This window comes from Hypanus sabinus, chromosome 3, assembly GCF_030144855.1.
Source record: "Hypanus sabinus isolate sHypSab1 chromosome 3, sHypSab1.hap1, whole genome shotgun sequence".
Classification (NCBI taxonomy): Eukaryota; Metazoa; Chordata; class Chondrichthyes; order Myliobatiformes; family Dasyatidae; genus Hypanus; species Hypanus sabinus.
This window is the reverse complement of record NC_082708.1, coordinates 21,028,712-21,042,567: the sequence shown is the minus strand read 5'-3', so window position 1 is coordinate 21,042,567 and position 13,856 is coordinate 21,028,712. Positions and strand designations below refer to the sequence as shown.

The following is a 13,856-nucleotide window of genomic DNA, read 5'->3' as shown; positions in this document are numbered from 1 at the left end:
AGAGTGATAGCTGTGTGGAATAAGCTTCCTGTAGAAGTAGTAGAGGCCAGTTCAGTTGTGTCATTTAAGGTAAACTTGGATAGGTATATGGACAGGAAAGGAGTGGAGGGATATGGGCTGAGTGCGGGTAGGTGGGACTAGGTGAGATTAAGAGTTCGGCACGGACTAGGAGGGCCGAGATGGCCTGTTTCCGTGCTGTGATTGTTATATGGTTATAACTTTTGACTGCTTACCTGGAAATACATGAAGTTCATTAGCTTTGTGACTTCTGGTTCAAGGACTTCTACTGTCTTTTCGTAAATTTCAACTCTGTTAGGCTGTTCATTACATTTAACCTATGATGAATAAAAACAAAATCATGAATGTGAATCTGATTTACTATACCACAAAATATGTCCACTTAAATGTCCTGTTCAGGAGGGTAAAAAAAAAAATGACAAATCATCCTCAACTTTTATGGAAGATAGAGATTCTAGTGAAACTCCAGTAAACTGGCACCCTCAGGACTATGGTGGTGTTGGACCAGCAGATTTTCCAGACCACTGAATGTTACTCCCAAAAACACCCAAATACATTTTTATATAACAGATATTATACAATCATAGTATTTTTTTCATTTCCCTCTCCTCTCTAGGAAACAAAACCTGGCGATCCTGCCAACAGTTTGGAAATGGAGCCTCCTGTGTTTATAAGGAGCCTATGAAATATAACCCAGTGAAGGAGAGAAGTTCAAAGTTCAAAGAAAATTTATTATCAAAGTATGCATAAGTTACAATGTTATCCTGAGATTTATTTTCTTAAGAGCATCCACAGTAGATATGCAGAAACACAATAGTCAATAAAGTCAGCTAAACAACCAATGTGCAAAATAAGATAAACTGTGCAAATACAAATAATAATAACAATAATAATAATAATAATAAAAAAATAAATAATATTGAGAATACAAGCTGTAGACTCTTTGAAAATAAGCCCATAGGTTGTAGAATCAGATGGTTGATGGGTAATAATTGTTCTTGAACCAAGTGGTGTGGGATCTAATACCTACATACCTCCTTCCCAATGGCAGCAGCAAGAAGAGAGTATGATCTGGAAGGTAGGGGACCCTAACAATGGATGCTGCTTTCTTGTGGTAGCACTCCTTGTAGATGTGCTCAATGGTGGGGAGGGCTTTTCCGGTAACCACTGGGACTTCTAAACAATCAGATAGTAGGTTACCATAATTTACTGTGCTACTTTAATGATCAGATTAAGATATTAAGTGAATGCAGTGCTGGAGTTGGAGGACAAAAGAGGAAAAATAATTACTACAAAAAAGAAAGTATGATCAACTATCAAACGACGTGCTCCAGTGCTTACGAGTTCTTATAGCATCTTGGGTACAATTAAAATTTATTGCTTACCAACCCAGAAGGCCTTGAACAATAGTTCTGAAGCAGCAGGTGCAGGTACACAGGCATATTAAAATACAAATCAAAACTCTTAAGACAAACATGAGGAAATCTGAAGATGCTGGAAATTCAAGCAACACACACAAAATGCTGGTGGAACGCAGCAGGCCAGGCAGCATCTATAGGAAGAAGCACTGTCAAGGGTCTCGGCCTGAAACGTCAACAGTGCTTCTTCCTATAGATGCTGCCTGGTCTGCTGCGTTCCACCAGCATTTGTGTGTGTTACTCATAAGACAAAGTCAGTTGATGAATGATTGAAATATAACAATCACTTAAAAACAGAGTAGGTATTTAAGCTAACAACCAAATGCTCACAGACATCAACTGCACTCCAAGCATGATCAGTTATGGAGGGAATGAGCCTCATCTCTAATAACCTTGCATATAAAATAGAATTAGAATAAATGAATATTCAGTACCTGAGGAATGGCTCTTGAACAGCTTCTCCAAGTATACAACATAACAGCATATTCTTGACCTTCCTCCAACATTTCATTCTAAAATAAAAAGTCAGTATTATGCACAAGCCCTATAAATCACAACCTGTGCAAAATGGATGATCAATAAAATTTGTTTTTCAAATTATAGTTATCATGCATTCAGTTGCTGCCACATCATTTTTCTCAGTGGGTGGAACTCAGAGCATGAGGTTACAGGTTGGTGACACAGCGCAAGATTTAAAAAGAGCTCTGGTACTTTTCAGCTTTTTTCTCGGCAGGTGGCAATCAGCACAGGGCCAATAAAAAGAAAGGACTGTAACAGAAACAGCCATTGTTGGAGTAGGGTAGTGTTAAGAGTGGTCTGGCTTTGACTCAACAGGCTTAGATGAGAAGAAGCTTGGGCAAACATAGGTGGAGGTCAAGTAAGAAGGTAACATTCTGGTTAGTACATTGCTAATGCACTGAGAATAGTTTTGGAGGTAGCTGTATTTTCCTTGTGTCAGATGTGGGAAATTTGGGACACTTCCATTCTCACTGAGAACTACATCTGCACAAAGTGCATCAAGCTGCAGCTCCTTAGAGACTGTGTTAAGAAACCAGAGCTGCAGCTGGATGACCTTCAGCTCATAGGGGAGAATGAGGAGCTGAAAGATAGGAGTGGCAACCTCTCTGTAGCTCCTATGTTGCAGGAAGCAGGTAGCTGGGTGACCATCAGGAGAGGGAAAGGGAATAGGCAGCCAGTGCAGAGAATGCCTGTGGCTATTATACCACTTCGGATACTGTCAGAAGAGGGGGGGGGATCTATTAGGAGGCGGCCACAATGAATAGATCTCTGGCACTGAGTCTTGCTCTGTGGCTCAGAAGAGAAGAGTGGAGGAGTGCAGTAGTGATTGGGGAGTCCATAATCAGAGGAGCAGAAAGCATATTCTATGGACACGAAAGACATGGTATGTTGTTTCCCAGGTGCCAGGGTCAGGGATATATTGGATTGGGTCCACGGCATTCTTAAGGAGGAAGGTGAACAGTCAAAAGTAGTGCTACATGTTGATATTAATGACACAGGTAGGAAAAGGGAGGAAGTCCTTCAGATAGAATACAGTGAGTTAGGCAGAAAGCTGAAAAGCAGGACCTCCAGGGTAGTAATCTCCGGATTGCTGACTGTGCCACATGTGACTGTGAAAGTAAGAATAGGATGATTTGGCAGATGAATGCATAGTTTAAGAATTGGCGCAGGGCTTCAGATTCCTGAATCATTGAAACCTCTCCCGGTGAAGGTATGATCTGTATAAAAAGGTTGGGTTACACCTGAACCCGAGGGTGACCAATATTCTTGGCATGCAGGTTTGCTAGAGCCAATGGGGAGGCCTTAAACTAATTTGGCAGGGGAATGGGAAATGGAGTGATAGATTATGGAGAGAAGACAAGAGAATGGGGTTGAGAAGAATATGGCGGAGCAGACTCAATGGGCCGAATAACCTGTTTCAGCTCCCTAAGATTTTAATATTTAACCATGTAGGATGACAAACTGGAAGCCATACAGACATATAACAAACACACTGTCCCCACCAAATCTGAATAAACAACAGGGCCAATAAAGTGTTATGGTGCTCCTAGGTCTTATGGTGTTACGAATGACTCACCAAACATTTGCATTAATGAGCTTGTGCACGTGTACATAATAAAGTGGCTACGGAGTGTATTTGTATTTCTTGATTAAGTCTGCATCTGCATAATCTGTATTTAGACTTGGATCTGTGCTCCTATATTTTTTGCAAAATGCAATGAGGGTTTCCTGGATCTTAACATTCTTTCATGCAGTATATTCTAGACATCTACCACTCTCAGATAAAAACATTATTATTCATCAATCTTCTCATGGTTCTCATTACTCAAACTGATTTACTAACAAACAGTAATTACCAGTGCATTCTCACTCAGAGATATAATTCGGTAGGTCATATTGCTTGATCTGCTTTAAACTTAGAATGTTGTTATTGTGCGAGTAATAGGTCATCTTTGAAATAAACATGCAGCAAATTTGAAATAATGAGGATGCAAAGACAATTTTATAATCGTTATAAACTAAAACTTGCAGCCAAAGTACACTAAAAAAATTAACAAATTCGATTATCAGAGATCAACATTACCATGCTGGAATGAACTGTTGCTTGTTCAATATATCTGGCAATACCCGTAACAAATGCATTTCTGTCTTCAAAGTTGGTGTTGAAATTTGGCTGGAAAAAGAAAGTCGATTTGTCACAAACAGCAAAAATCATTTCAAAATTATCAAAGGAAAATTATCTCATTGTTCTTGAAACTATTGTATTGTATTGTGTGGTAATTGTCTCATACGTTTTTCTTATGACAGATGAAATGGCTCGACCTAAAATGTTGACAGCTTACTCTTTTTCATGGATGCAGCTTAGGCTGCTGAATTCCTCCAGCATTTTGTGAGGGTTGCCTTGACATTCTTGAGATGGCGTGTTAGAGTTTAAGGCTAGAGTTTTAGGATAAAGACACAAACTCTTATCAGAATGAAACGAAGAAAAATTCCCTTAGCCAGGGAATTTATTGTCTTTGTTATAGTTACTCAGAGCACTCTGGATGTTGAGTATATTTAAGACTTAGATCAACAGATTTTTGAGATACTAAGCGAATTGAGCCACACGGGGGTCAGATGAAGTCTAAACTAAAGGTTTGGTTATTATTGGGAATGAATGGTGAGCAAGATCAAGGAAGACGTGATCTAAAGTTTTGAATGTTTTTTTTCTATCCTTACTAAAAATAAACATATTAACATTCCTATACAATACCTCATCTGCCAACTTATTCAAATGACCTCTTTTCTCACTAAACACTGAGTTCTTATAGCTTACTTTCCCATGTGGCTCTGTGATCAACAAGTGTTTACGTTAAACTTCATTCCTTTATCTGAGTCAGTCATATAAATAGTAAATCATTGAAGACCCATCATCAATCCTTGTGTAATAAAGCAATCTTTTGCATAGCAACTTATTAAATGCCTTCTGAAAATACAGACTATTCTTCTTCCCAACCCTCCAACTTACATCCTCAAAAAAGTCATTAGATATTTTATGAAACTGTGCAGACTCCAGCGATTAATTTCTAAGGGCCATGATATCACAATCCCAATAAGGATCCGGCAGTTGATATTAGGAAAAATGGTCTGCAGTTTACTACTTTCTCCACTTAGGTCAGGCTATAGGAAACAATCCTAGAGTCCAGGGGGAATACATTTTAAATATAAAAAAGATCTTATCACGTGACTATCCATTGCAAAACTGCCCTCCCAGATAAGGCAAGGGCCCAAATATGTAATGACAGGAGAGTCCTTGTTGACTTTCCTCTGCTCACCAATTCAGTATCATTCTGAATGAGTTTACTTCAACCCCATGGGTAGTAATTTAATTCAGAAGGCACTGAACTTGAACAAATCAACCAAGAATAATAAATACTCCCAAATTCATCATACCTGGTATAATAGTGATGAAGGTGGTGGTTCGATGCAAGGCTGCTGGTCTGGCAGTGGCAGGTCTTCCAAAAGGTCAACATTGGATAAGGCATCTTCCAAAGTCACTTGTGCAGTCATGGTTCCTCTGATTTGAAAACAAACAGAAATTATGTGATATAGTCAAATTAGTTAATATTACTTGCCCTACAATGACAAATCCATGAAACGATCTTTCTTGCTAAATATAGTCATTAAAAGGAATTCACATAATTATTGAATAGATACAGCACAGGATACCAAAGTTCCACTCATCATGATCCCACCGTCCCTCGTTTTCCTTGCCCAACCTACCTTTTCTCTGTAGATTCGTAAATTTGTCTGCACTGCAATTATCCAATCCCACCTTGAAATTCACAACAGAACCTCCCTCCAACACCTGCATATCAGCGCATTTGAGATTCCAACTACAGAGGAATTTCTCATGTCAGTCTCAATTGTGCTCCCTATGGCTTATAACTGTAATCACAAAACCTTGACCCCTACTTATTTTATATGCTTCTATCAAATCTCCCCTCAGCCTTTACCAAAGGAAAGATGCACAACACAGTACATACAACTCATTCGCAAGACAAAGTAATATCACCAGAAATAAATTAACCAACACTGGAGACTTCCAGTAAAATGGCGATTGTTTAGCTGCTCCGAACTTTTGCTCCGTCATTCTCCCTATCTTTGCACTATATGTCTCCATTCTTAAACCTTAGTTAGATATTTTATTAGGTCTCTTTTACTTGCCTGCGAACACATCTATCTTATAATGTCTACCAAAAGTATTAAAACCGGGAAAAAGTAAACTTCTACGGCTTTGCCAGCCGACATTCTCACTGCTTTGGAACAGCATCGACAAGATATTTTAAAGGAATTTAGAACTTCTTTCAACCAACTGGATGTCAAATTGGATCGGATCAACGCTAGAGTGGACGAACGTGCTGAATATTTATCTCGCATCGACTCAACTTCTTAAGATTTAAAACGTCATGTTCAATATCTTGAAACTCTCTGCTCCAGCCTAGAGGAGTAGAATTGTAAACTTTTTTCCAAAATGGTGGATCTTGAAAACCGGAGCAGACGTTGCAATCTTCGAGTTCTTGGTTTGCCAGAGACCACCGAACAGGGCTCTCCCATGAAATTTTTTTCCGATTTTCTCTGTGAGATTTTTGGGAAAGAATTTCTTCCGAATCCACCTGAGCTTGAAAGGGCACACAGGATCTACGTTCCCCTTGCAATTCTGGGTCCCCATCCACAGCCAGTAATTTTGTGCTTTCATCAAATACCAGGTGAAAAACCGTTTGATTATGGAGGCACACCGCAGAGGTACTTTTGCTTTTCAAAATACAGTCATTTGTTTTGTGGAGGATTTTGCCCCCCAGGTTCTGAAGATGCTTCCTGAGTTTAAAGGTGTAATGAAAGTGCTTTTTGATCGCGGATTTAGACCCTCCCTTCAAAACCCAGCCGACCTTCGAATTACGCTTACTACTGGAGAATATAAGTGGTTTAAATCAGTGAAGGAGGCTGAGGCATTTGTTGGAAGTCTTCCGGCCATCCCGTCTTCTTTGGAACCAGGTCTGACCTTCTAAAATGGTGGATAAGTACCTCTCGTAGTAAAGCTATTTTTTTTGGACTCAGACTTTACTTGAATAATTCAGACATTATCTATTGAAACTCTAAGGTCTGTAGACAATCAGTCCCTGGACTTGGTGCTTTTTTTCTAAATAGATAATCTGAGTTTAATGTTTCCCTGCGGACGTTTAGATTGTATTTGTGTAATCTATTTTATTCTTGTATAACTTTATCTATAGAGTTCTACAATTGACTCTAACTTGTTTTGGAGGTTTGGAGTTTTTATTGAAGGCCTCCCTGTTGGTTGATTCACAGTTTAAGTTTTGCTTTTTTCTTTCTGTAAATGGTTGATAAGTACTCTCCTCGAATCTATAATTTCCCCCTTTTCTCCCTCCCTTTTTTTTCTTTTAATCTTCTATAATTTTTCGCGGGTAGGTTAATTTTGGTTTTCTTCTGATTTTCTTTGTATTAAGTTTTATACTTCTGTTGAAGTTGTTCCTATTTGTAATTATGTCTTCTAGTGCATAAACTAGTTACCATTTGCTATAGTATTTATATGGAACTGTTGATATCGACACAGAACTGGAAGTCGTATTTGGGTTAATTTGTTTGGTAGAGCTAGCTGCTTTTTTGGTAGCTGTCTAGTTTTGGGTTGCGAAGGTGGGGTGGGTCCTCCAGTTCTAACTCTACTCACTGTTTCTTTTGCTTTCCTTTGTTATCCAGGACATGTTTATGTTTTGATTCTACGAATCTATGTTTACATTTTTGCTCCCAGACTGTTATTGTACTGCTTGACTTTTTATATGCCTGCTGCCTTCTATGCACTAACAATTGATAATGGTTAATACACTTAAATTTGTGAGCTGGAATGTAAAGGGATTGAATCATCCTGTTAAAAGAAGGAAGGTCTTCTCACATATTGAACAACTCAAAGCTGACATTGCTTTCCTTCAAGAAACTCATATTTGTTGTTCTGATAACTCCCGGCTTTTGTCAAAGTGGGCGGGTCAGCATTTTCATTCATCCTTTGCTGCCAAAGCTAAGGGGGGGGGGGGGTCTCCGTCCTTATTAACTCAAATATTCCTTTTGAACTCCATAATAAGATATCTGATACAAATGGCCGTTTTATTATTGTTTCTGGTAAACTATATAATACTAAAGTTGTACTAGCAAACCTGTATGCCCCCAATTTTGATGATGTTAATTTTTTTGAACGTTTTTTCTCCTCACTACCAGACTTAAACTCATATTCTCTTATACTGGGTGGAGATTTCAATTGTTGGTTAGATCCTAATTTGGATCGATCGTCCTCTGTTACTAGACCACCTACTAAATCTGCCTTAGCTATTCAATCGTTTCTCTCTAATTATGGTATCCCTGATATATGGCGTTTCCTTCATCCTACTGAGAGAGATTATTCTTTTTTTTTCCACATGTTCACCATACCTTTACTAGAATTGACTGCTTCTTACTCGATAATCAACTCATTCCATTTGTCTATTATTGTGATTATCAGAGTATACTAATTTCTGACCATGCCCCAATTACTCTGTCTTTAAACTTTCCTGGTCTCCCTCAGAGGAATAAACACTGGCGGTTTGATTTGACTTTATTATCAGATGATGATTTTCTAGAATTTATTAAGGATCAGATAACCTTTTATTTTAACACCAATACATCACCTGAAGTGTCATCCCAGATTGTCTGGGATGCCATGAAAGCATATTTGAGGGGTCAAATAATCTCCTATACAGCAAATCTTAATAGAAAGTCCTGTGCAGATCGATTAGACCTCATTAATCAGATTAAAGAGTTGGATCAACTGTATGCTCAAACTAAGAATCCTGAACTATACAAGAAGCGTGTAGAACTTCAAACTAAATTTAATCTTCTGTCTACTCAACCTGTTGAACGCCAACTTCTTGAAAGTAAGAGTCGCTTTTACATTCATGGTGACAAATCTGGTAAATTTCTAGCCAATCAACTGAGGCGTTCCAAATCCAAACAACATATTACAAAGATCCGGAAGGAGAATGGAGACTTTACATTGGATCACTTAGAAATTAATGACGCATTTAAAAATTTCTATTCTCGACTTTATTCCTCTGAATCTTTGAAAGACAATACTCTGTTGATCATTTTTTAAATAATCTGAATATTCCTTCGCTTTCATCTGATTTTAAAGCCAAACTTAATGCGCCTATAGCATCAGAAGAAATATCTTTTGCAATTTCTGCATTGTCCTCAGGGAAATCTCCTGGACCTGATGGGTTCCCCTTAGAATTTTATAAATCATTCTCTTCACTTCTTTCTCCTCAGTTATTCTCAGTATTATCTGACTCATTTAATTACGGCAAATTGCCACCCTCTTTTAATGAGGCATCTATTATTCTTCTATTAAAAAAGGGTAAAGACCCAACAGAGTGTTCCTCGTATAGGCCAATTTCTTTGCTTAATGTTGATGTTAAAATCTTGGCCAAAGTTTTGGCTTATAGATTAGAAACTGTTATTCCCTCTATTATTTCTGATGATCAAACTGGTTTTATTAAAAACCGTCTTCCTTTTTTTAACATTCGGCATTTATTTAACATTTTATATTCACCTCCAACTGGGATTCCTGAATGTGTTATTTCCCTCGATGCGGAGAAAGGATTTGATCGTATAGACTGGAACTACCTTTTTGCAGTTTTAGAAAAATTTGACTTCGGTCAAAGTTTTATCCCTTGGATCAAATTGCTGTATTTGTGTCCTACTGCCTGTTTTAACTAATTTTCAGAAATCCCAGTTATTTAACCTCAAACGTGGCACCCGTCAGGGATGCCCTTTAAGTCCCTTTCTCTTTGATTTGGCTATAGAACCTTTGGCGATAGCATTTCGAAATTGTCCTGAATTGACCAGGATTTGGAGAGGGGGCGTTCAGCATTGACTTATTACTTTTTCTTTCAAATCTGTCTACATCCTTACCTCCAATGTTTTCACTTCTTGACCAGTTTAGCCAGTTCTCCGGCTATAAACTTAATTTACATAAGAGCGAACTTTTCCCAATTAATAAAGAAGCACAAGAATTAACATTTCGTGATCTCCCTTTTAAAGTAGTTCATAATCAATTTATTTATCTTGGGATTACAGTCACAAGGAAGTTTAAAGATCTCTTTCGTGAAAATTTTGCCAATCTTTCATATACTATAAAACAGAGTCTGTTACAATGGTCACCTCTATCTATGTCTTTGGTAGGTCGTATTAATGTTATTAAAATGTATATTCTCCCTAAACTTTTATATTTATTTCAATCAATCCCAATCTTTATTCCTAAATCTTTTTTTGATTCCTTAGACTCTATTATTTTGTCATATCTGTGGAAGAATAAGCGCTCTAGAATTAATAAAGTTTATCTCCAAAAATCTAAAAAAAAAGAGGGTGGCATGGCTTTACCTAACTTTCATTTATATTATTGGGCAGCCAATATACATTGTGCTACCTTTTGGTCTTTTTTCCACGGTTAACCCAAGTGCCCTAATTGGGTGGCAATGGAGTTGAGCTCCACTAAAGATTTATCTATTTCTGCACTTCTTGGCTCTGTACTCCCTAGTAGTTTGTCCAGATTAATAGTTAATCCTCTTGTTACACACACTTTGCATATATGGGCTCAGTTTAGGAAATTTTATGGTTTCCATGGTTTTTCCGCTTCTAGCCCTAACTTACATAATCACCTTTTTTTAACCTACTACGTATGACTCAGCATTCCATGATTGGTATAGGAAGGGCATTAGACATTTTGAAGATCTTTTTATGGATAATCGCTTCGCTTCTTTTCAACAGCTCTCTGCTAAGTTCAATCTGCCCAATCTCATTTTTTTTTAGATATCTCCAAATTAGACACTTTATTATTCCTTTAATTCCTAACTTCCCTGAAATGCCTGAGAAAAATGTTATGGACTTATTTCTTTCCATTAATCCACTAGGTAAAGGTTTAATATCATTTATTTGAGATAAATTAGCAGCCTTACGACGTGCCCCTGTGCATAAAATTAAAATGGCATGGGAGCATGATTTAAGTACCTCCTTATCTGATGAGACTTGGGACTCGATTCTCAAATCGGTTAATTCAACCTCTCTTTGTGCTCGCCATTGCCTTTTATAGTTTAAGATTGTTCATAGAGCCCATATGTCTAAATCTAAATTATCTCTATTTTACCCTAACAGTAGTCTGCTTTGTGATAAATGCAAAAGGGGCGAGGCCTCTCTCATTCATATGTACTAGTCTTGTCCTAGCTTGGAGAAATTTTGGAAAGATGTCTTCATAACGTTATCGTATCACCACCTAGAACTTAACCCTTTAATTGCTTTGTTCGGTTTCTGGGGTGAGACAGATTTACGTTTCAGTTCCACTAAGTGTCGAATATTATCTTTTGCCTCTCTCCTGGCTAAACATTTAATCCTCCTTAGATGGAGAGATGTTGCCCCACCCACGCATGCTCAACGGCTTAACGATATTATGGCCTGCTTAGACCTTGAAAAAATTCATTATTCAGTTCTTAATTCGGATTTAAAGTTCCATAAGGTCTGGGGACCTTTTATTGAGCAATTGAGTACTTTCATGACCTTCCTCTTAACTAAGGTTTTTTTTTCCGGTCCCTTGCTTTCAGCTCCTTTTTTTTTGGTAGTAGGCATTAATATCTTCTGTTGCTAAGTGTATTTACAGCTTTGGGGGTTTGATTGTCCTGATTTATATTCTCTATATTGTGTTGTGGTTGGTCTGGAGTTTTTTTTTGTTGCGGGGCTTGGGGAGGATACTAATTTTACATGTCTTCAATTTGGGTGCTTTCTCAATTATCTTTCTTTGTATCATATTATTATTGTATGTTTATTTTTGCACTATCAATGTTCTTCATTTTGATCTGGGGGGTTTTTTATCTGTAGCTATGTAGAAAATGTATTAAAAAACTAATAAAAAAAACAAAAAACAAACACTAAGGTATATTTACAAAACAGGTTAAAGAGTAAATAGTATAAAGCTACTGGCACTTCCTATGTGATGAGACCAGGATAGTGGGATGGTGGCAGGGAGTTCAGTAGCCTTTCAGCCAGGGGGAAGAAGCTGTTTCCCATTCTAATAAGAGTTGTCCTCATGCTATGCCACCACCTGCCTGATGGGAGGGAGTCAAAGAGATTGTTAGATGGATGGGAGGGGCCGCTGACAAAGCTAAGTGCCCTGCTGACTCAGCGCTCCTAATAAATATCTATGATCGGCAGAAGACAAACTCAATTATGCTAATAATTCCAACTACTGTGTCACTGGCAAATTTATTAATTTTACTCACTTCCAAGTCATTAAGGTGTAAAACAAATGGAAAGGTCCAACACTAATAGCTATGATACATAATTGGTCACAATCCTTAATCATAACCACAACTTCCCACAATCACCCTCTGCCTCCTATTACCAAGACAATTGTGGATCAATGGACTTCAATCTTTTGAACCAGTTTCCAACAGGGAACGATATCAAAGGCCTCAAAGAACTCCATATATATCACATCAACAATACGACCCTCAAGAACATGTTTTGCTCTCTTCAAAAAAAATCTTATTCTCTAGTTAGGATCCCTGCTGAAGAGTAAAGAAGTCATGAACTATCAGCAATTCATAATAATTATGGATCAATTTAATACTATAGCCCATTAATTGGATGTACACTCAGTGGCCATTTTATTAGGTATAACAGACAGCTAATAAAATGGCCACTGAATGTATTTCTGCACTTTTGTGGTTCTCTACTGTCATAGCTCATCCACTTCAAAGTTCTGTTGTACGTGAAAATCTCAGGAGATCAGCAGGCAGTTTCTGAGATACTCAAATGACCTCATCTGGCACCAATAATCATTCTGTGGTCAAAGTCACTTAGATTTCTTCCCCATTCTAATATCCAGTATGAGCAACGACTGAAGCTCCTGATCACATCTGCATGCTTTTATGCATTGTGTTGTTGCCACATGATTAACTGATTTGATATCAGAATCAGGTTTAATATCACTGGCATATGTCATGAAATATGTGTTTTTTAAATAGTTAGGTTAAAATTAGTGCAAAAAAAATTCAAAAGCAGTGAGGTAGTTTTCATAGGTTCAAAGCCCATTTAGAAATTGGATGGCAGAGGAAAAGCAGCTGTTCCGGAATTACTGACTGTGCGCCTTCAGGCCTCTGTACCTGCTTCCTGATAGTTAACAATGAGAAGAGGGCATGTCCTGGGTGGTAGGGGGTCCTTAAGAGGACGCCCCCTTTGCAATACACCAGGCCTTGAAGATGTTTTGGATACTACAAAGGCTAGTACCCATAATGGAACTGACTAACTTTACAAGTTTCTGTAACTTACTTCAATCTTGTGCAGTCACCTCACCCCCCCTCCATTCCAGACAGTGCTGCAGCCAGTCAGAATGCTGTCTATTGTACATTTTTCAAAGTTTGAGTATTTTAGTTGACAAACCAAATTTCCTTAAACTCAAAAGGAAATATAGCCACTGTAATGTCTTCTTTATAGCTGCATTAATATATTGCATCCAGGTTAGGTCCTCCGAGATCTTGAAACGCAGGAACTTAAAATTGCTCACTCTTTCCACTTCTGATCCCTCTACAAGGATTGGTTGTGTACCCTCGTCTTACCCCTTCTGAAGTTCACAATCAGCTCTTTGGTCTTGCTGACGTTGAGTGCAATGCTATTGCTGCAACACCACTCAACTAACTGGTACATCTCACTTGTGTACGCCCTCTCATCTCCACCTGAGATTCTATCAACAACGACTGTATCATCAGCAAATTTACAGATGGGATTTGAGCTAAGCCTAGCCACACGGTATAGAGACAGTACAGCAGT

The 13,856-nt window shown here is 38.1% G+C and overlaps 1 protein-coding gene across 4 annotated transcripts in view; it reads right to left on the bottom strand.

Annotated features, from left to right (window-relative positions):
* cyfip1 (cytoplasmic FMR1 interacting protein 1) overlaps positions 1-13,856 on the bottom strand; it is a 174,740-nt gene that overhangs the window by 117,140 nt on the left and 43,744 nt on the right. For all 4 annotated transcript variants that reach the window (XM_059963835.1, XM_059963833.1, XM_059963832.1 and 1 more), the window contains 4 exons: positions 5,388-5,511; positions 4,039-4,128; positions 1,871-1,948; positions 234-335 (listed from right to left, as the gene is read on the bottom strand). In XM_059963835.1, the coding sequence (XP_059819818.1) occupies positions 234-335; positions 1,871-1,948; positions 4,039-4,128; positions 5,388-5,511 (394 nt within the window). The remainder of the gene's footprint in view (positions 1-233; positions 336-1,870; positions 1,949-4,038; positions 4,129-5,387; positions 5,512-13,856) is intronic.